Source organism: Empidonax traillii, unplaced genomic scaffold (genome assembly GCF_003031625.1).
Source record: "Empidonax traillii isolate 1590-97213 ecotype Southwest subspecies unplaced genomic scaffold, ASM303162v1 scaffold401:size1000279, whole genome shotgun sequence".
Classification (NCBI taxonomy): Eukaryota; Metazoa; Chordata; class Aves; order Passeriformes; family Tyrannidae; genus Empidonax; species Empidonax traillii.
Genome location: NW_020955594.1, coordinates 866,458 through 887,289, shown reverse-complemented (window position 1 = coordinate 887,289; position 20,832 = coordinate 866,458). Strand labels below are relative to the sequence as shown.

The following is a 20,832-nucleotide window of genomic DNA, read 5'->3' as shown; positions in this document are numbered from 1 at the left end:
CAGTTTAGGGAGCACCAGTCAAGTAAATCACTCTGGAGTTGACACGCCGGTGGGGCCGGACACGGGAACTCGGCGGGCAGCGGCGACACCTCCCTTTCCCTCCTCTTTCCCTGTTTTCCCTACAGCTGCAAAGGGTCGGCAGACACGGTCCAGCACGGCCCAATGCATAATCCCCTAGGCTTTTTGTTCCCGCTGCCAGTTGTTGCGATGCCACAAACGCTGACAAAGGCCCGTCATGCCGCGGTGACAGCCGGACACCTCAGGGAACGGGGAAACCGAGCACGCCGGGCGGCTCCGGGCGGCCGGGGGACCCTGCTGGAGGTCTGAGCGCCCACAGAGCAACTTTCGAGCCGGGGGCCGGGCGGGCTGCCGGCAGGCACCCACCCTGAGCCCAGCCGGTGCTCCCCGCCGCTCCCTCCGCCTGTCCCGGCGCGGCCCGCGGGGCGTGTCCCGCACAGCCCCGCTCCGCCCCGGCCCGGCGGGGCCGCGGCGGCGGACAGGGCAGGGCAGGGCCGGGCCGGAGCCGCGGAGCGGCGGCAGCGCCATGGGGCTGGAGACGGAGAAGGTGGACACCCGCATCTTCATGGACGACGACAGCTTCCCGCGGAGCGGTGGGCCCGCGCTCTCGGAGGCGGAGAAGTGCGCGGAGGACGAGCTGGACCGCGACCCCCACGGGATGAACGCCCACCTTCAGGTGCGGGCCGGGCCGGGCCGGGTCGGGCCGGGCCGGGGGCGGACGGGGCCGGGGTCGGGACCGGGGCTTGGGTCCACGGCGAGTGGGGGGTTCCCAGCGGGCTCCCCGCCCCTCAGCCCCGGGTGACGGCAAAGCCGCCTCTCATTCCAGCTGGGGTTCGAGGATGTGATCGCAGAGCCCGAGCTCACCCACTCCTTCGACAAAGTCTGGATCTGCAGCCACGCTCTGTTTGAGCTCAGCAAGTACGTGATCTACAAACTCCTGACGCTGGTTCTTGCCATACCCCTGGCCCTGGTCGTGGGGATCATCTTCGCGGCGCTCAGCTGCCTGCACATCTGGTAAGCCCGTGTTGTGCCCGCCGGAGCGTGGGCTCTGCCGGCAGCTCCGCAGAGCTCTCCCCCTGCAGCATTCCTTACAGCGATCTCCGTCTTTACAATCGGTAGTCAATCAGCTGCTTTATTTCTAAAGGAAGAGAAAAGAAAACGGTGTTTTCGCTGTGACTCAGTTCCCTGCCTTGCTTTTACCAGCAGTCTGTCATGACTGTGTAAGCTCCTTGGGGCAGAGAGCTCATACTGCCATTTGGATGGCACCTACAGCTATGCATTGTAGCCTTGGCTGGCTTCTGGAGTAATGGTAGTGACTGCATTTTTTTAAAAAACTGAGGTACAGAATTTATTCAAAGGTGTATTTTAAATTAAATACCTAGGCAAAAGTATTACTAACACCTGACATCTCTTTAGTACAGTTACCTCTTTCATTTTTTTCCTCAGAGACTGAAGAAAGCTTTTGAGGGCCCAGCTCGCTCTTTGTTACTGCCACAAAATGTACTGTCACTGTCTTACATCTGGTACATGGTTATCTCTAGATGCAGTACCCCAAAGCCCTTCCACCTAAGCAGAAAACCCTGCTGAGCTCAGGAAATCTGCTTCTGGCCATGGACCAAGTTCACAGACAAACACAGTGGTCCTCCAAATCACAGCAACCTGGTGCACTTTAAATATAATATACTGGCAGAATATTTGGGAAAAGTACCTTGAGACCAGAAAGGGAGAGGATTGTGGAGAAGGTAGAACAGCAGGGAAAAGAATGAGGTTGGGGAAAGAACTGAGAATCCAGCAGGCTGCAGAGGAAGGAATGAATGCAGATCATTAACATCATTCCTGCAAACTAGGATATTCCATAAGCTTGAGTTTTGGGCAAAGCCTCATTTGACCTGGGTAACACTGGAATCATGAAGAAGTTCTTAAGGAAAGCAAATAGAATACAGTGACTGGAAACAAAACACAAGGAATACATTGATTATCTGAACCTGTAGTGTCAATCTTGTGGGTGCAGATTTCAGTTTTTGAAAGCGGAATGGAAGTTTGGCTTGATGAAATCATTACTGACTTTGAAAACCTATTAACTTGAAATTTGGATCATAGTATTTGCATAATAGCCAAAGGAGCTGTGATGCAGTTTAGAGCTGCCCATCTGCTACATCTGTGGTTCCCAAATTGTTATAAACAGTGCATAGTGTGCCTAGATTTTTAGGTCTGTCAGCTGTCACTGTGCCATAGTATACAGTGTGACTACATAAGGCTACGGTGAGTATATCCAAGTTTCCAGTAGTGGGATATCTGTGGAGAAATTTATTAAAACTGTAGTACTTTATTGTGCTTTACAATGATCTTGTACCTGGGTTTCACAGACTGGATATATAGACATGAGTTTCACTGATCCAGGACTCAGAGGTCAGTTTCTATTTATGCAAGTAGTCCCTAGTGACTATCTCAGGAACTGTGGGTTCTCAGTACATCTGAAATAGGACTGTCTGAATGTGCCACTTCATTTGAAAAGTTTCCCCTGACTTTCTGTGAACACCCTTGCTTCCTCAGCAACTTATTTTCTTTCCCTACCTTTGCTGTCACTACAGAAGGGATCTCTCCCTTTGATCTTCCTTGCACCTGGGATGGTTGTGAAAGGATCATGTAACTCAGTAGTACTATCTGCACCTCCTTGAGCCCCATCCAATGCTACCATCCAAAGCCAATAGTCTCATCTTTCCACAATCCCAAGCTGGATTTGTTTCAACACAAAGGTGGAACACACCAAGACTGAGTTGGCTTCTCTGCACTTACTAGTATTCCAGATTTCATGGGAGTAACAAGTTCAACATTTCTGCATTTGAGAGGGTAGTGCGGGAGTAGTGCAGGTATAGAGGCCCTAAACACATGGTATTGGCTCCCTTGTAGCCCTATTTGGTCTGAAAAAAAAAAGTAACTTCTTGTTTTGTGGGTGAAAGGAAGGGAATTCCATTATAACTCTGTCTTCAGCTATTTAAATGTCATGGGAAAGCCCTGGGTGCACCCTCCCAGAAGGCTGCCACTCTGTACATCACATTCATCATCCAAACCAGTGAGATAATCATGTTGATATGTCATAAGGGAGCCTTTCCCAAGGCTAAATTCAAAAGTGTTTCAACAACTTTTGGAAGTGCTCAAATACAAAGCTTTGTTGATTATCACGCATGTTGCAGTTGCATGATAAAAATCCACAGAAGTCTGACTCAGCATTTCTCATGCTCAAGGACACCTTGTGAGTTGCCCCCTCATACCTGATGGTAAAACTTGTCTTTCACCAGAAAAATGATTGCTATAGAAGAAAGCAAATATGTGAGTCTTCATGGAGAGCAAAAAGAAAGCCACGTAATAAATACGTTAATAATACACTTTAATTTTCATTTTAACCATAAAGATGGAGCATATTCTGTTTCTGTTCTCAAACTGGCTGCTTGAGCCAGAATCTGCTTTTACGCTACCTGGTAAGAGATACTTGTGGGCTGAAACTGGGCCAGCTAGCAGGTTGGTGATCTATGTACAAGCCAGTTCAAGGAAGTCTGCTTCACTTTTCCTTTGCAGATGACTGTCACTCTCACCACTATACATGGCAGAAATTTCCAGACTGAGTTTTAACATCTTTCTGTGAAAATTAGCAAGCTTTTAAATATGTCCTTAGATTGCAGCTGTTAAATTTATTGATTTTTGAATATGAGTAGAACACTTCTGTTTTTTCACGCAGCATATGCAAAATCATTATATTTATTATAGATCGGTGGCTGATTCTTGTTCCAAGCCATGTATTTGCCACCTCTTGGAAATTAAAACTTGGATTTCATGTATGCTTTTTTGTAGTCTTACCTGAATAGCTTTTGGTATGTTGATGCTAATAATCAGTGGTTCATTTGAGGATCCATAGCTTGAGTCTGGGATCTGAAATGGGCTATAAACCATAAGGACTCACACAGCTTTATACTCTTACCATCAGCTGGAGCAGTAGGTATTCATAGCATCTCTTGGCTTGAGCTTCCATTCACAGTGCTAAGATGTAGCCAGGGACTTACATGCAGAGAAGCACATTTGGACATGCATAATTTCTTACCTTTTTTTATTCCGCATCTTCATTTACTTAACTTACTAATATCATACTCAACTCTAAAACCATCTCCCTACTGACTTCTGAAATCAAAATAAATTATAGTGCAGCTATGCCATGAAGACCCACCTTATGACCTGGTGGTGTTGCCTTGATGTCTTGTCTTTGATGTCCAATACATATCCCTTGGTTTATGAAGAGGAAGTAGGTAGATGTTCTCTTGCTTCCTTTGTAGTAATTTTATCTTTTCCAGTCTGCCCAGGTCCTGCAATAGACAATGTTGGGTTAAAATGCACTTCATATACTGTGTTTGAGTTGTGAAAGGCTTCTGTGGTTATCTGTTGCCTCACTCATCCCAAGGGTTAATGGGACACAAGAAGAAACTGTACAATTCTAGATGATAGTTAGCCATCTTTTCACAATGCTTGATTGTATTGTAGAGCCATACAAGACTTTAATTCAAAATCATGATGTAGTACGTGTGCATACTTGTAATTAGGTAGTTTAAGCACAGAAACTTATGGGATTTGAAAAATAGCATCAAGACATATCTGAGGTTCCATTTTGAAAAACATTACAAGAGAAGATCGTTCACTTTGAAGTGGGAATGTGAACTAACAGTGCATGACTACTCTAACCTCATTGCCCAAGGCTTTGACAAGTTGATTTTCCTTATCAGTGGATGTTAAACTGTGCTCTGCCATTTCCAAGAGGTGTTTGATTCTTGACAACATTCACTCAGGAATTAGGAGAAAAAAAAAAAGCAATGTGAGCAAAAGTGAGAAGTTTGAGGGGTATGATTTTGTAGATGTCATGCCTTGAACAGGATGAAGACAAAATAGGATAGGATGGGAAAAAAAATAGGGTAATGTGCTCTTTTCAGTTCAACAGTTCCCAAAAGATATGATTCATTCTACTTAGTGAAAGGATGGGTATTTTATAATAAATACATACATAGTAAGATTCAGTGAGAAGTCATATGGGTGGCTGTCTTCAGCTTAGATGACAAATTAAACAGAGCTTTTATTTTCTTCCCAATGCTGTACTACATGGTAACACTAGTAGTACTAGTATATAGCATCAATGTTGGTATCCTTGGGATATGCTGCCTTTAATTTCACTGTTAGACATTATTCAAGCAAGCAGGTACTATATCTGTGAATAGAAGTGCAGACTGGGGTAAACTCACAGCATTGTGAGTAAAGAATGTGTATGTTATATTTGTCAGGTCACAAAATAAATATGTGGCTTCTAATGGCATTTGGTTGTTTATTTTTTGAGTGTGCCTGGTCACTCCACAGAAGGCACGTTGCACCTTCTGATGATTTGGAAATCTTGCACTGGAGAATAACCTGTCCTGTGCTGAACAAGATGCAGACTTACATACATGTAAATACATATATACACACACTCACATATTTTAAAAGTTAGAAAATACCTTTTACGGCTCTCTTGGCTGTACAGGATTTTCTTCTCTGAGGAAAGGTGTCTGAGTAAATGTTATCTAAGTAGACTGACTTTTATTTTAAAATTGGAAGTTATTTACATTAATTAGCTCTGGTGTCATCCTATGGAGTTAGCCCACATTGGTTTTTGCATGCATTTACCATAAAATTATATAGCAAGTGCTAAAAGATTATAAAGCATTACCAAAACATTTTAATGTTTATTTTATTTAAAATTATCAATATAGGTTGACTTCTGGTACTGTATGAATGACCCCTACAGCAGTTGCAAGTAATATGGTCACTGCTTTTCCAGCCTTCTACATCTTTCTATGAAACTTCTGCATAGTGTGGTACTTGTTTAATTTGTATTTTTTGTAATCCTGTCAACAGAGGGTCCAGTACAAATGTCAGCTTTTCCGCTTCTCTCTAGTTCAGTTAGATTTAAAAAAAAAAATCATGCCAAATTAATTTTAGATGACAGCAAAGGAGCAGTGACATAATAAATGGAAAAGAGTTGAAGTCAACACAAGCTGAGTAGCCATTTCTGGCATTTTTCCTATGTTGCTTGGAGAAATACCAATCTCTTTTTTTCCTTTGCATTACTGATCTTTATCAGCTGTATTCTAACAGGTGAAGGCCTGATTTTTTTATCTAGAAATCATGTGTTCTATATGCAGTGATATTATAGGTGGTTATAAAGCACATAGTTTACAGTGTTAAGTTTAAAACTAGAGACGCATTATTCCAGTAACACCCACAGTTCTATATGGGGTGTATATTACTAGCTGTTTCAGCAGAGACAAAAGAGAAGGTTTTAGAAAAACTATTCTTGTTTAAATCCATCTGGGCTTGCTTAGACTGCAGCATGGACATACTAGTATATGGCTTGTATTGTGTGACAAAAGCTGAGAATCCAGTTAGATAAACAGCGAAAGTAATTAATTTTGACTCTGTGCTTTTCTAACCTTCAACATTTTTGAATGTGTCAGAGTTTTTTTCTACTTTGTTATTCTGAGGTACGCAATGTAAATGCACAGTACTTTCATCTAAATTTTTTCAGACCTATGATGAAATGGTAAATTAAATCTTTTCTGTCATTCCCACCAAAGTCAGTGAGAGTTTTGCAGTGGAGTTATGTCGATGCAAGACTGGGAATTTAAATTTTGAATGCAACAGCAAACTGGAACAGAGTGTATTATCTTTATCAAAAGAATCTATAGCTTCTTTTACCTCATTTAGGAAATAAATGTCTTCTGTATGGCACAGAGATTCTTTTAAAACTTTGCTCTAGTACCACTTCAGTATTACATAAGTTATTTATACATTTTATTTGTCTGCACCAAAGAAAGAACATCCAGCTTAGTGAAATGACCAGGGGTTTAGGCTGGTAAATAATTAAGAAAGGAGAATAACTTAAAATACTATGGTCAATTATTCTGGCCTGAGGACTAGGTGCATTGTGGTGCTTCTGCATGTCCAGGTATGAGGCTGTAAGCAAACAAAATTGATGGACAAGAACTGCAAGAGAGTGAAATCAACTTGTTTAAATATTCTGAGTTATAAAATCACTTCCTTTCCCTTAAGATGTCACACTTCTGTTTAGTTATCTTCATTTTCCCCTTCTGTAGCAGCACCAGTCTTCACATCTTTAATTTTCTCTTTTACAGGATTGTGGTGCCTTTTGTGAAAACCTGTCTCATGGTCTTGCCTTCAGTGCAAACTGTATGGAAGAGCCTGACAGATGTTTTTGTCGTACCATTCTTTCAGAGCCTAGGCCGATGCTTTGCCATGGTTAATATACGCCTGGACCAAGAGTAAACATCGGGGATGTGACATTGCTGTAGTCGGGGCTGGTGTTATATTTCTTTGCTAACCTAACATACAAGCACTTACCACTCATTCCAAACTGTTAATTACAATGGCTGGTTTAAGTGGGAACATGCTATTTTTATTAAAACTCACTTTTTATCAGGGAGACCTGTTTAAGAATAAGTAGGGAGTTTTCATAGCTTGCTGTTTTAACAACAGTGGTCGCAGAGTATATTGGCAACACTTTATTTTAATGGTACATCGATTGCTAGATTACAGGAAAATTCTTGTGGAGGTTTAACAGCCACCACAGTGATAATGATTGGCATTATTACCATAAATACTTCTGTGAGTAGGCTGTCATACGTTAGACAAAACTGATCTCTAGGGTTTCACAGTGACTTTACTGCAGTCCCATCAGGGATCATTTTTGGCTTCACTATGCAGAATGATAAACACAGTCCTCTGTTATCAGCAGTTAAAGTGAATGTGACTCATTGCATAAACATACAGGGAAAGGACTTGTTGTGTAATTCTCCTATATTTGAAGTTTGGGGGGAAGTTCCCTAGAAGTTTATCCCTTAAAATAAGGTGTTAGCTACTGATTTGTAACATCAGCTAATCTGTATATTTTATTTAATGAGAGGTTAACTTTGCTGTATATTTTGTACCTTTGTAAATTACACTTGATTGGTTTTCTTTGATGCATTATTTCTCTAGTATTTGAATTCTAACCAACTTATTAAGCAGCAAGAGTGAGATGCTGCAAAAAATAGGTTTAGATAACTAAATTAATTAGATAACTTAATTAAGTAAATTTTGAGTGTTACTGTGCAATTCTAGTATATTAATTATATATGATTGTGTGTAAAAGCAAAAATTATAAGTGTTTTCATACACAACTATGCAAAAGAGCTGGAAATATCTGTTTATGAGAAATGGTTTTTATTAAAATGGGGTATAGTAATGCAACCCTGCCTATTTCTGTATATTATCGATGTGAACACTGTGATATTTAAAGCAATAGACACTATGCTAGTACTTTAACGAGGTAGCAAGCTCTTGTAGAAGGCGAGTGTAATTAGTATCCTTGTCTAATTCTCCTAACCTATTGACTTGACTCTCTGTGTTGCTTATTTACTACTTCATAGCCTAATTCCCCAAAAACCCCCTGTCTTTCTTCTGCACCTAATATGACGTTTTAAATCAGAATAACAACGTATGCAGAGGTACCTTAAAACATTAGCCTTCTGATGGGCTTATGCTGCTGTTTCCTTTAAATACAGATGGTAAGTTGCAATTGTAAAACATTTGTATGATTTAGAAGGCTGTTTTCTAAAATGATGTCTCAAATTTCTTATCAAACATGAGATATATAATAAAATAATAAAACATCAGCTGTTTCCCATTTTCAACTTTTTTCTTTCAGATTTATCAGCTTTAAAAAAAATTTTAAAATGCCAAACAGCATGGAGTACTATGCAGTTCTTCCAAAATATGTGAGAGGTAAAAAAATGGATGAGCATCAGTACAATTTCATTATTACCAACTTCATTTAATGTGTTTATAGTAGAAAATTACGTATCTCTGTGTGTGATTAAGGCCATACAGAATGATTGCTTTCTCTGAAGTAGGTCTCTGCAGAATTTTGGCAACGTTCAAAAAATGCTTAATTCTTTTTACAGGCACATGCTTTCTTTACAGATGAGCTGCAGAATTGTTCTTTTCTTGCTTATTGGCCTATTGAAGCTGGTTGACACTGCATATTCTTTGTACATTAAGAAAATCTTTGTATATTAAAAGTATTTTTAGCATTTATGACATTTGGAGAGGGATTCATATGGCTTTCAAAAACTGGATCTTAATGATTAATGCCTATGGAAACTTCTCTTATTTTTTTTTATTCAGCAAGAAGTTAGCTTGTTAAAAATGGGAATTACTGTTTTGAAAATAAAAATTGGCCAGGCTAGACTTGAACTCTTTTGAGTGTTATTTTCTTTTACAATGTCCAGGATTTTTACAAAGATATTTTCCACTGAAAAATATCCCCTGGATGAATTCATTTAAAAGAAAATTAATCTATCAGTGCTAGTTCTTATGTCTAAAAGGAGCCCTATAAAAGCCTAAAGTCTGGATTTGAAGTCTTGAGAATGAGGCCATTCCCCAGAGAAAAATGTGCCATTTTATGTTAGGTACTCATGGATATATACATTCTTAAATAGCTTACTGAAGTCATCTGGCATTAGCTACCTCAGGCAATTAAGTGGAATGGTTTTGGTTTGTTCTTATTTTGATTTAGGCTTGCCATTAATTACTCCTGTTCACCATTTCTCTAGCTGCTACAAGACTCAAGCAAACTTGTAATTAAATAATTAAAGCTGTTAGTTTTCTTACATACTTTATAGCAGTATCTTTCTCTGGATCAGATGTGCTTTTACTATAAGAAAATACAAAATGCACTGTTAGACTTTGGGTAAAATATTAGATGCTTGGCCATTACGTTTAATTCATCCACAAAAGGAGTGGAAGGAAGCATGAATATATATAGACTGTCCAATACCTAGGTGAATCTGCCCCGGGCAACTCTGGCTGGCAAGAATTCTCAGGATTTCATGGATTTGACAGTTCTGACAGATACCCTGAAGCCCTGGCACAGCTGATTCTGTGAATACTTTGCAGCACTGTTGGACAGTAGGGATTGAATTGGCACCGGCACTGAACTGTGCACTTCGATGTAGGAGTAGGTTCCTTCAATGCTCATCTCCAAATTTTTTTAAATGCGGACAAACCATGCCAGCTGATCTCTTAATAGAAACTTAAAAATGAGAATTTAGACAAGAAGGGAGTCTAGAAACTTGGTTTCATTATCTGCAACAAATGCAGGAAATTTTACACCTGATTCAGGTCATCTATTTTGATGCATCTTCTCTATAGAATGGAGAAAATATAACTCTTAAAAAAAATAGACTTTCCAGATGGTAGAGCTATTATAAATAATAAGATATTCCAAATCCAGCCCGTCTCTTGTTATTGCAAACCTTAGATCTACAATTGTGACCTGGAGACTCAGTTCTGACATGCAAAACATTTCAGCATCTTGTTTTTCATGAAAATCACAACTAACATACAGAACTAACCCTGGATTCGTGTTTATGGGGTTTTTTTTCTTTTAATTCACAAAGAAGTTTAACCTTCCTCCTCCTTCCAGGAGCAGTTTCCTAAAATCCTCCAAATCTGACTCTGGAGCATTTATATTTATATCTTATGTTTCCCCACCCTACTCATTCACCATATAAATTGAAATAAATTCTCAACAGAAACTCTGATGTATTAGTAAATGAAGAGCCTGTTCCCACCTATCCAAAAAGTTCACTTAGGCATTCACTGACTAAAAAGTTCAGAACATCCCTGCAGCTCTGGGACCTCAGACCACACACTTGTATTTAGTGGAAGCCAAAGAATGATAAGTCCCTTATTTTTACAGGGTGTGATCATTCCCCCACCTGCAGAGATAAAACTATTGTAGTTATTAACTCTCTTTTAAAAAAGACATGGAAAAATACATGTGTTTGTTGGTTTTTTTTTTAATAAAAATGCAAATGGAACAAGGTCAAACACCGAACACTTTACCAGTCTTGTTTGTTGTCTGTCTGTGCTCATAAAAATTACAATTAAAGGCGTCCAGTGGGTATGCTGAACCAGAAGTTATGCACTAAAAATGAAGATGCTTTCTTCATGTTGGATTTACAAATAAGAGGTGAATTAATAAAGGCTAATTTTATCCTGGTGACCCTAATCTTCCTAAGATTATTGCAACAAAAAGAAAATGTCTTCTGAGAGGCAATTCAGAGGAGCTAAGATAGATTCCTACTCTGACTCATCATCCAAAAAAGACACACTGCATTGATTATACAAAATGTTGGGCTTGGCTTGGCTTCTTTCCTCTGCTACATAAATAGTTGTATTTGATGCAGAAATTGGGAAGATTGATGGAAACAACTAGAGTTTCATGTAAGTAATGAGGCAGGTTCTTTTCTACATACTTCTCTCACAACTTGAGGCCAAGGGTGAGTGTCACCTATGTTAGATGTTTCATCTGTTGTCCGGCTTCCCCTTCCAGCTGCAAGTGAGAGAAAGAAGGACCCCTTCACATAGCACTGAATCAAATCATACTTTAGGCACTTAAATGGAATAAAATGTAGAGATTCACACAAGGAAAGCTTGTCTACTTTTCCAACTGCCTCAGTTCAATAAGGGTGGCTTTTTCACCCCATGTACTTACCTCATCTTGCTTTACTTTGCACTGTCAGAGCTATCACAATGTCACAACTATCAGCTAGGGTTGACCGTGAAAATCTTAGGTAATGAAGCTTGGTGACAATACATAAGCCTTAAGGAGCTGGTATTCAAGTCCCATTATGAGACTAGTTCTCACTAGTCTGATTTTTCTATAAAACACCTGAACACTTAATAATAAGGTAGAACCAACAGAATGGTTCAGAACGATGTTGTCATAGACCAGTGTTCATGGTCAAGCGTCATAGTAAGGAATTTGATATTGAAAAGCGCTGAGTAAAGAGTGACTTGATTTGCACAGGGTCTGTCAGAATTTAAGCTTCCAATCTTTGCCTCTCCAGCCAAGGTAGTTACAAGGTATCTCGATCAAGACCTTCAAGGACTAACTCTAATAAAAGATGTACACACCCACAACAGGATTGAAGTGAGAGAAAGTTGGGCATTTCAATCCGAAATTGTAATCCTTGCTTAGATGCCACCCAACCAGGAACATGTCTGAACTCAGAAGGCACCTCCCTTTCACGTAACCCCTCTCAGTACCTACAGTTTACTTTTGTCATGCCCAGAACTGCCCTTATTTGAGCAACTTGGCATCTTACATCTAAGCCCAGTCAGAACCCCAAAAGAAGGGAAGATACTGCCTTAGACTCCTTAAAAAACACTTATTGCACATCAGTATAATAAGGTATTTCCCAGAATATACTTTCCCAGGAATGAGTCCATATGCATTGGCACGCCTCACGCAAAATTTGATTTAAGGTATCCACAGCATTGGTTTACTACTTCTAGCCTTAGGCTATTGTGAAATGTTTTATTGCAGCAGCACTTCCATGTAAAATGAAATCACTCCTAGCTAGAGGTTGTGAGAGGGAAGGAATGTGAGAGGAGCTACCCATCTCTCCTGGGGTAACTATTCCTTTGATGCCAAAAACAAACAGGCCAAATAACAAATGCATACCTGAAAGTGCAGACCTGTATACTGGGGGCAAGGGACACCTGTCTCCAAGGAAAAGTTCTGATCCAGGGACTCACAATTTAAAACACAAAAATTCTTCAGAGAGTGGGGACAGGGTGACCACCATGAGTTCTCCAGGACTACAGGTCTGTAGATAATGGAAGGAGGAATGCATTGGCCTGCATGTATTCCCATGCCAGCGCTTGTTATCAGGCAGAAGGGTGCGGACAGTGTGATGGTTCAGAAAATTTCACTACCAACAGTTCTGGCAGCTAAGGTTTTCATCCAGCAAAACATTAAAAAATGCACATAAAATTGTGATTAAGCAGTTGAACAGAAGATACACAAAAAAGCAATGATCTTCCACTCCTAAGCCTCAGGTCTGTAAGTGCTCTGTATAAGGCAGGCTGCTAATGAACAGCCTCTGTTATCTGTCAACCTTGTTGCTGTTGAAACTATACATAAAGAAAACAGTTTCCCAGGACTGATTTTGATCTTGCTGACATTGGAATATATCAGGAGTATTGCTAATACCATAACTGGAATAATTACACAAGCTTAAAAAAAAAAAAAAGGAGGGAGCTGGGAATGGAGGAAGAGGGAGTATTTGATACTAGACAAAGACACTCAGTGAGCAGTCATCCACATTCAGTTCAGTTTCGTGACTCATTTTCTGACACCAGGAATTTTTTCCAACCTTGTTTTTTTTGCACTGGCTTTTTGGAAGACATGTTTACTACCCATACTAAAACCTTTCCTCTTCTCAAAACAGAAGAAAATCAGATCATAACTTGCACACAAATTGCTCCAGGTTTAGAGCAAGTTCTCAAGGTAATCCTGAGGTTTGAAAGTTCAGTTAAAGCAAGACTTTGGAGCAATAAAAACTTTTCAAAAATAGATATGAAATGCCTAAAGCTAGTGTGATGGAGAAAGAAGAAAGGCAGTGATGTGGCCAGTGTTCAGCAACTGAGCTGGGCCACTAAAGACACAGCAAAGCTCCATGAGAAGACTGTTAGGGTGTAATTTCCAAGGCCAGGTTGGATGTCTGCAACCTCTGGCACTTTTAGGACACCCCTGGATAATCCATTAATGAGAACTGAGAAGGGGACAAGAGCCTTTGCACTTTCAGAAGTTCCCTATAGGCCCTTACTAGGCCATTTCCCACTGAGCTATACTCTTCCTTTCAATGTAGCAAGAGCTCCTTGCGGAACTGCTGTGTGCACCCCTGCCCAGTCTCTGGCTGCGAAGTTTGTGTGCATTTCTCATACAGCAGTGCTAGAGGCAATGGGCCGTGGCTCCATCCCTCTCCATCTCTGCAGGTGTAACTTGCTCACTCTTACAGCTTGGTAGTACCCATGCCATTTTCTCAGTAAGCTGTCTCCTCGATATTTCTTCAGCTCAAGAAAACACCACTAAGGTTCATCACATGTGATGAGTCATTTCACTTTGCATGCAGCCTATTCTGGAATTCATCTCATAAAACTCCTAAATTCCACTAGCTTCTGATATTCTTCTAGCTGCAGCGGTAATTCAGAAATGTCTTTTAAAGGGGGCTGTGGTTCTGCAGAAACTATTCCAGAAACAATTAATCATTTCAAATTAACAGGTATCTCTCTTCTTTCGGTCATCCTTGAGATACACAGTAATACTGAATGATGAATCAAAATGTTCTGATTTATGTGCAGGACAGTGACTAATCGAAAAACTTTCCTAGGTATGAGAACAAAGAATTGTCTTGTGGGTTTTCTCAGATGGGTATGTCCTTCAATACACTCATTTGACTCCACATACATACTCCAGTGGGTGGACAGATGAAGATATTTTAATGATGGCTTAAGTGAATTATTGCATCAGTAAAAAAGTTACTTTTAAAAGTTGCAACTGACTTGGAAAGTTGGAAAACTTCCATCCAAAGCATTTGTCCTAAAGTTTATGAGCAATATAAACTCCTAAAGAAAGCTGGCTACTAACTGATGACCCTGTCAGCAATACATGTCTATGTGGACTGCATTTTCAACAGGTGCAGTTATTTACATCTGTGGAGCCTACATCCATCTTAGCCAGTGGCTTTTCTAAGGTCATTTATCTGTTGAATTGCCAAAGCCAAATATACTCAGTTAAGAGTTTTTCTACCTCTGTTGCTGCAATTCTGTGCTAAACTAACACCAAGGTCACTATTTTTCTATTAATATTATCTTTCCCCATAGTCTGATTTCCTAACACAAAACTAATGGCTGCAAGCACAAAAAAAAAAAAAAAAAAAAAAAAAATCCTTAGCTTATAGATGTGTAGTGATGTTACAACCCTAATCTGAGCCATCTTGAATACAGTGATGACTCTAGAGTATTTACATCAACATATGCCCCCAAGTTTACAATGAACCTCGAGGACAGAGCAGGGCAAGCTGTTGAGGTCCCACCATTCCCCTTTAAAAGTAAATCCCAGAGGTTAATATGCATGGCAGACACGTATGGATCAATTCTCCTCCCGGGAAAAATATAGCACTGTTAAAGTGCAGAACTGTTAAATATTTGCACAGTTTTGAAATGAACCAGTTGAGAAGATCTCTTTTTCTCCATCCCAAGGATGTCCAAGTTTCCACAATTGTTCCTGGAGCAGCGATGCTTCTGTGTAAACTATTGTCAGTGCCGGGAGGGGGGAGCCCGACAAACGCCCGACTCGTTCTGGACCTGAAACACTACTAAGTTTTCCATCTTCTCATTGCTTCCTTGCCCCCTCGCCGCTACCCTCGTAGCTCTGCCATAGACAGCCACTGCCGCCCCCCACAACCAGCGGCGGGGACCCTCTGTCGGGAGTGGCGGGCGGGCGGCCGGGACAGGGCAGGCGACGCGGAAAGGACCCTGTCCCTATAGTGTCCCTGTCTCTGCAAGCGTAGCCCAAGCACCCGGGACCGGGGGCGTCAGCTCCCAGGTTGCCGGGGCAGGGCTACTTTCCGCTCCCACCCCCAGCGGTTCCCGGCCGCCCTGCGGTGTGCGGGGCCGTATCGCGGCTGTCATCCACCCCAGCCGGAGGGAGGGAGCCGCCCTGGCCAGCGGCCAGCCCTCTCCTCGCAGCTACCTCCCCCGGCCGGCCACTCCGCAGAGCGGGATCTTCCTGCCTCCGGTCCTACAAGTCACAGGGCAGAGTCACTCGCGGCAGAGCCGTCAGCAGCCCGCGGCAGCATGTCCGGCACCAAATACGTAGACTCGGAGGTATGACCGCCAGGGGATGGGGCCGGGACGCTGCTTCGTTGCCCTCCCGCCCGCCGCTGCCGAGTACCTGCGGCGGCTCGGTCCCCCAATCTCCCCGACCCGTCGGAGAAGCGGGGCCCGGGCTGCTCGGCGGCATGAGGGGGGACAGCCGGGCACCTGCGGGCAGGGACAGTGGGAGCCGGGGAGCTCGTCCTCAGCGGGACGCGGGGAGGGGGGCTAGTGGAATGCGGGGAGGGCGCTATATGGAGCGCGCTACGGCCGGTGCAGCGGGATGGAGGGGGCACAGTGACGGCTCTGCGTGGAGGGCAATACAGTGGGGTCAGTGTAGTGGGGACAGTACGGTGAGGGCGTCGCGCTGCAGTCAGCGCGGGGAGGGCAGTGTGGCGAGGGCAGCGTGGGGAGGGCGCTCCTCAGGGATCCCCGGCCGCTCCCAGCTGTGCCCGCGGGAGCGCCCTCCCCCGCAGAGGGGGGGCTCGCTCCGCCCTGGGGCAACGCCGCTGGCCGGGTGCGGGTGGTGCGGGACCGGGGCCGCCTGGTGGCGGGAGCCGTGCCTGGCACCGCGGGGGTGTGGTGTGCGCCCCGCGGCCACGCTTAAATAGCTGGGCGAGGGCCGCTCCGCTCCCTGGATCCCGCCGCCCCGCGGGACCCGGGGCCGCCTCCCCCCAGCCCGGCCCCCCGGCGCGGAACGGACCGGCCCTGCCCAGCCCTGCCCTCCCCGCCTCAGCTCGGCTCTCCCCTCCCGCCCGCGCTCCCTCTTCTCCCCGCAGGGCTTTTTGTACACGGCGCCCGTCCGGGAGCAGGGCAACATCTACAAGCCCAACAACAAGATGATGGCAGATGAGATGAGCGAAAAGGCGGTGCACGACGTGCACACCAAAGAGATCGACCTGGTTAACCGAGACCCCAAGCACCTCAACGACGACGTGGTTAAGGTAAGGGGCCGAGGCGGGACGGGGCGAGGGGCGATGCCAGGTCCTGCAGAGGCAGGGTACGTGAGCAGTGTCAGGGCGGCAGCAGCCCGCTAACCGCATCCTTCCACCTGCTGCAAGAGGGAACGGGCCAGGGGCTTGTTATATATAGTTTGCGTTTTGTTATGTTTTGGTGTTTTTTTCATAGAAAGGGAGCAGAGAGCCGGAGAGAGGCGAGCAGCAGGCAGGGCAGCCCGCCGGAGCTGGTCGCTCCGGTGCGGTGCGGTGCGGGGCTGCGGGCTGCCCGCGCTCCCCCGCCGAAGCGCACCGGGCTGTGCTCGCCGCGCCCGCCGGGGAGCGGGGGGGGCTCCGCCGCGCTGTGTGCCGGCACTCAGCTCTGCAGCCGGGACGTCCCGCCCGGCGCCGGGGGAGCAGGGGGATGAGTTACGTGACCTTGTGTAACACCGTCAGAAGGATTTTCCTTCCCCGAAGCACGCACAGAGTCAGGGCAGGGAGGTGGCACAAACCGGATTGCCCTCCCTAAGCCTGGCGGGTGCAAAATCAGAGGTCCTAGTGGTCGTTTGGATTTGTGTCCTTCAAAAGCTGATAAAGGGAAGAAAGCTAAGTAAAATCTAACTGTGCCCTTGTGTAGATTTTTTTTGTTTGGGTTTATAAATCAATTTGGCTATCTTCGCAAGTCAGGGTAGATGGAGACTTTTGCTTGAAGTCACTTTGGTCAGAAAAATCAGAGCTGAATTTTCTCTTAGCAGACAAACTTTATGCTATGCATGTGAAAATTGTGGATGCTGTCATCTGGACTTGTCAGACTCTAGGAAAAATGGGAGCTGCCCAGTTGTAGTGGATGACTAAGCCACTAACTGGGTTGTTTGGTGTCCAGCAGTGTCAGAGTGTGTGCAATTCGCCATGTTTGTTGGTCACGAAGACCCATTACTTATAAAGAGAAATATTGCATTGTTTCCAGAGAATCAAGAGGCTAGACTTTGGTTTCTGAATGTGTATCTGTAAAATTACTCATGCTATATGCAGACAATTTAGCAAGGTCCCGAGTAACCTCAAATTCCGGACTTCAACACAATTTGAAGGTGCTAAATATGCCTAACCATCATGCTGGATCAATGTAAGAATTACTCCTTAAAGTAGTCCATACCTTTAAGGAGCTATTGTCAACTTCGCTGTATAGAAAGAAAAGGCATAAAGTTGTTACTTGTTTAGAAAAATTCATCTTGGTACAAAACTTCCACTAAAATGGCTGATTTTAAAAGGAAGAGAGCAATTCTTTTTTCTTCTAACCATGAAGGAGCAGTTGAGTAGACAGGGAATGCAAGAGCTCATGAAGAGGACTGCATCATGGCTTATACTGTACACCAGCAGAAGTCCCCAAAGCAATCAAACCTTCTGAGGATGAGTCATAGCCCCCAGGCAAGTCAGAATCCTGGTGTCCACAAACTTAACTCGTGAAAGATCCTACTGGGAAAAGAGGGAGACCACTGACAGCAAAAAACCCTAATGGACTTAAACTGAAGCATACAAAGCCCATCCTGCCCTCTCTGCCTTCCACAGGGGCAAGGATTAAGGAAGTTTGTTACATCCAGTCTTCTAAAAGAAACTTGGAAAATAAGAGTTATAGGAATGGAAAAAATTAGCTTTTCAGTTAGTGCTTTTGAAATAATTGTGAACAAACACATTCATTGAAAAACAGCAAACAGCCAGAATACCACTACTGCCTGTGTGTCAACAAGTGAGCTCCTAGTGGGGAATATAGTCGCATCAAGACACGGCAATATACCAAAATGAATTTGATATTAACCAGAGAGGATCCATTTTACATCATAAAAACAGCAGTTTTTGTAAAAGATGGCATTGTAAAGCAATCTTTTCTGTTATGAGGATAAATAAGAATAACTTCTCTTTTTGTAAGTATGTCATAGATAGGTCCAACCTGAAGAGTAGAGAGAAAAATTTTGCTACAATTTGTGCTTATTTGTTCACTGTGTTCAGATTCATACTGTGTTAGATGTAGCAGAAAAATTCAGGCCCAGTACCTAGGGGACAGGCTTGGGTTGGGGTAAAGATACACAGATTCTGCTTCTGTCTTATCCTTTGGTCTGTGGTCCCCTTCTGTCATGCATCTGCCTTTCATACTTCAGCTGTAAGTCATGCAGGCAGAGCGTAAAAGATAAGAGTCCCCAGTCTTAGTCAGGTACTGGAAGTCAGAAAAAAAATGTTCAGGAGTGCTGTAAAGCCAGAAGTGTGGTTCAGGCTGAGCTTAATTTTATTTTGAGCAGTTACATTTTTTTTAGTTTCAGGACCTCCTGCTTTTTACCCAGTATTTTATGCATTTCTTGCCACTTGACTATGAGGCACAATAGCATGGAAACTGGGGACAAATCGGTCAGCCATGAAATAGAAATGATTAGACAGAGAACGAGGAATCTGCTCTGTAAGCAGCTCTCTAAAAGGCCTCAGTGTTGTCTGCATTCAAATACTTCCCATAGCACATTTTAAAAATAACCTTCTCTTGTGAGAAGCAGGAGACATGTTCCCTTGATTTGCAACACAAAGCATCTGCACAGCTTCCCCTGCAGCAGATGCATGGTGCAGGCAGCAATAGGGTTGGGATCCAGGCAAGGGGAAGAAACCTAAGCAAGACCCTCTTATAAAAACTAGACGCCTGGAACAGCTTTACACCAAAGCTGTTGATGACTTTTCTTACGGTTTGTCTTCAAATTAGCTACCAAGTAGAAGCTAAGAGCTCAGAGGATTCAAGAAAATTTGGGTAAATGACTGGATTTCTGTTAAGAGAGGGGTGTGAATGAAACCTTACAGAACCTGAGGCATGCAGACAATGAAGTTGGCAGCTTTGTGCTGGAGGAAGCACAATCTAATGAAAATCACCAAAATTTCCTTCCTGTTCCAATTCCTTCAGTAGGGACCAGAAAGGAATGAGTTTCTTCTTCCTACAACTGCCCTCATGCATCACCTTGACAGCAGGAGAGCTTGTACTAGTGGTCCCATTCCTTCAGGCACTGCCTTGTGAAGGTGGTTAGTCAGGGAGGAGGCAAGGACAAAATCAGGCAAAGGAGAAACAGCCTCGTGCATCTGGGAGCTCTCTGGGAGTACTGCTAGTGATACAGCTGGTTAGCCTCACAGTTCTGTCTGTTTCATGTGTCCTTCACTAGGCAATTCTACCCTTGGGCTTGTGTCCTGCATTTTATTAGTGTGTGATGAGATGCAACAAACAGGGTAGAAAGCTGATTGCTGGGGTTTTTTTTCTCATTCATTCCCCAATGACCCAGGACGCATATGAAGATGCTAGAAGGTCAGCCTTTGCTCTTCTTGTTTTCCAGCACAATATTTGTGTTTTCCAGACTATGGCTAAATTACAGCCTTCCAGCTCTGGAGTCCAAAGTTTCTCAAAGTATCTATGGTCAAGTCTGCACAGAGTTTACTGAATTTGGAAGACATAGAGGAGAGAGCCAGTTCTCCCACAGATTGCTCTTCTCAGTAACTTCCTTGCTGAGGATGGGGATGGACCTTGCAGCCAACCCTGAAAAGTCTACTCCTTCGGGACTAGTGAGAACCAAATGTGCAGTCACATCTGCAGCCAGATTACAATTTTTTTCCTACAGTGATGTGCTAGTTAAAAAAGGCCTGTGCCTGGTTTACCATCTAGAACATAATTATTATTTTCTTTTAAACAAGTGGTGTCTCTCCGCTCCTTGTTATATAGAAGTCCATTTTGCTCTGGAAAAAAAAATAAATTCCATTACTTGGCTGCAGATGTGAGGATGCAGAGCCTTTGTAGGAAGTTTTAAACAGTTATGTATTCATGCATTCCACTTAAAACTAATGCAGTTAAGGACAATTCAGCTCACTGCAAGGAAAAATCTGGCATTTTTAGTCAGATGTTGACAAATACCATAATACCCTTATGTAGTCATTTAGGGAGGAAACTATTACTCAGCCATTGAAAAGCCATTTACAATTTCTGCCTCTTTTTAATGAAAAGAGAGGGTTTTTCAAAAGCAGTTTGCCATTTTATTTAGTCTTTCACAATGAAGGTATCTCCCTGTTG

At 43.2% G+C, this 20,832-nt stretch overlaps 2 protein-coding genes across 2 annotated transcripts in view; both read left to right on the top strand.

Annotated features, from left to right (window-relative positions):
* Positions 1 to 499: 499 nt before the first annotated feature.
* CAV2 (caveolin 2) lies at positions 500 to 8,776 on the top strand. The gene is made up of 3 exons (XM_027893684.1): positions 500 to 694; positions 845 to 1,032; positions 7,224 to 8,776. The coding sequence occupies exons 1-3, from the start codon at positions 545 to 547 to the stop codon at positions 7,372 to 7,374; spliced, it is 489 nt and encodes a 162-aa protein (XP_027749485.1). The 5' UTR covers positions 500 to 544; the 3' UTR covers positions 7,375 to 8,776.
* A 6,926-nt stretch (positions 8,777 to 15,702) lies between these two features.
* CAV1 (caveolin 1) overlaps positions 15,703 to 20,832 on the top strand; it is an 18,982-nt gene continuing 13,852 nt past the window's right edge. Inside the window, exons 1-2 of the mRNA XM_027893686.1 lie at positions 15,703 to 15,828; positions 16,596 to 16,760. Of these exons, the coding sequence (XP_027749487.1) occupies positions 15,799 to 15,828; positions 16,596 to 16,760 (195 nt within the window). The 5' untranslated portion in view covers positions 15,703 to 15,798. The remainder of the gene's footprint in view (positions 15,829 to 16,595; positions 16,761 to 20,832) is intronic.

Bases quoted from the DNA above. Each gene is read 5' to 3' on its own strand.
- CAV2 (XM_027893684.1), top strand. From the start codon at position 545: ATGGGGCTGGAGACGGAGAAGGTGGACACCCGCATCTTCATGGACGAC. The intron at 695-844 runs GTGCGGGCCGGG...CTCTCATTCCAG, and splicing joins GGATGAACGCCCACCTTCAG to CTGGGGTTCGAGGATGTGAT. The intron at 1,033-7,223 runs GTAAGCCCGTGT...TCTCTTTTACAG, and splicing joins CTCAGCTGCCTGCACATCTG to GATTGTGGTGCCTTTTGTGA.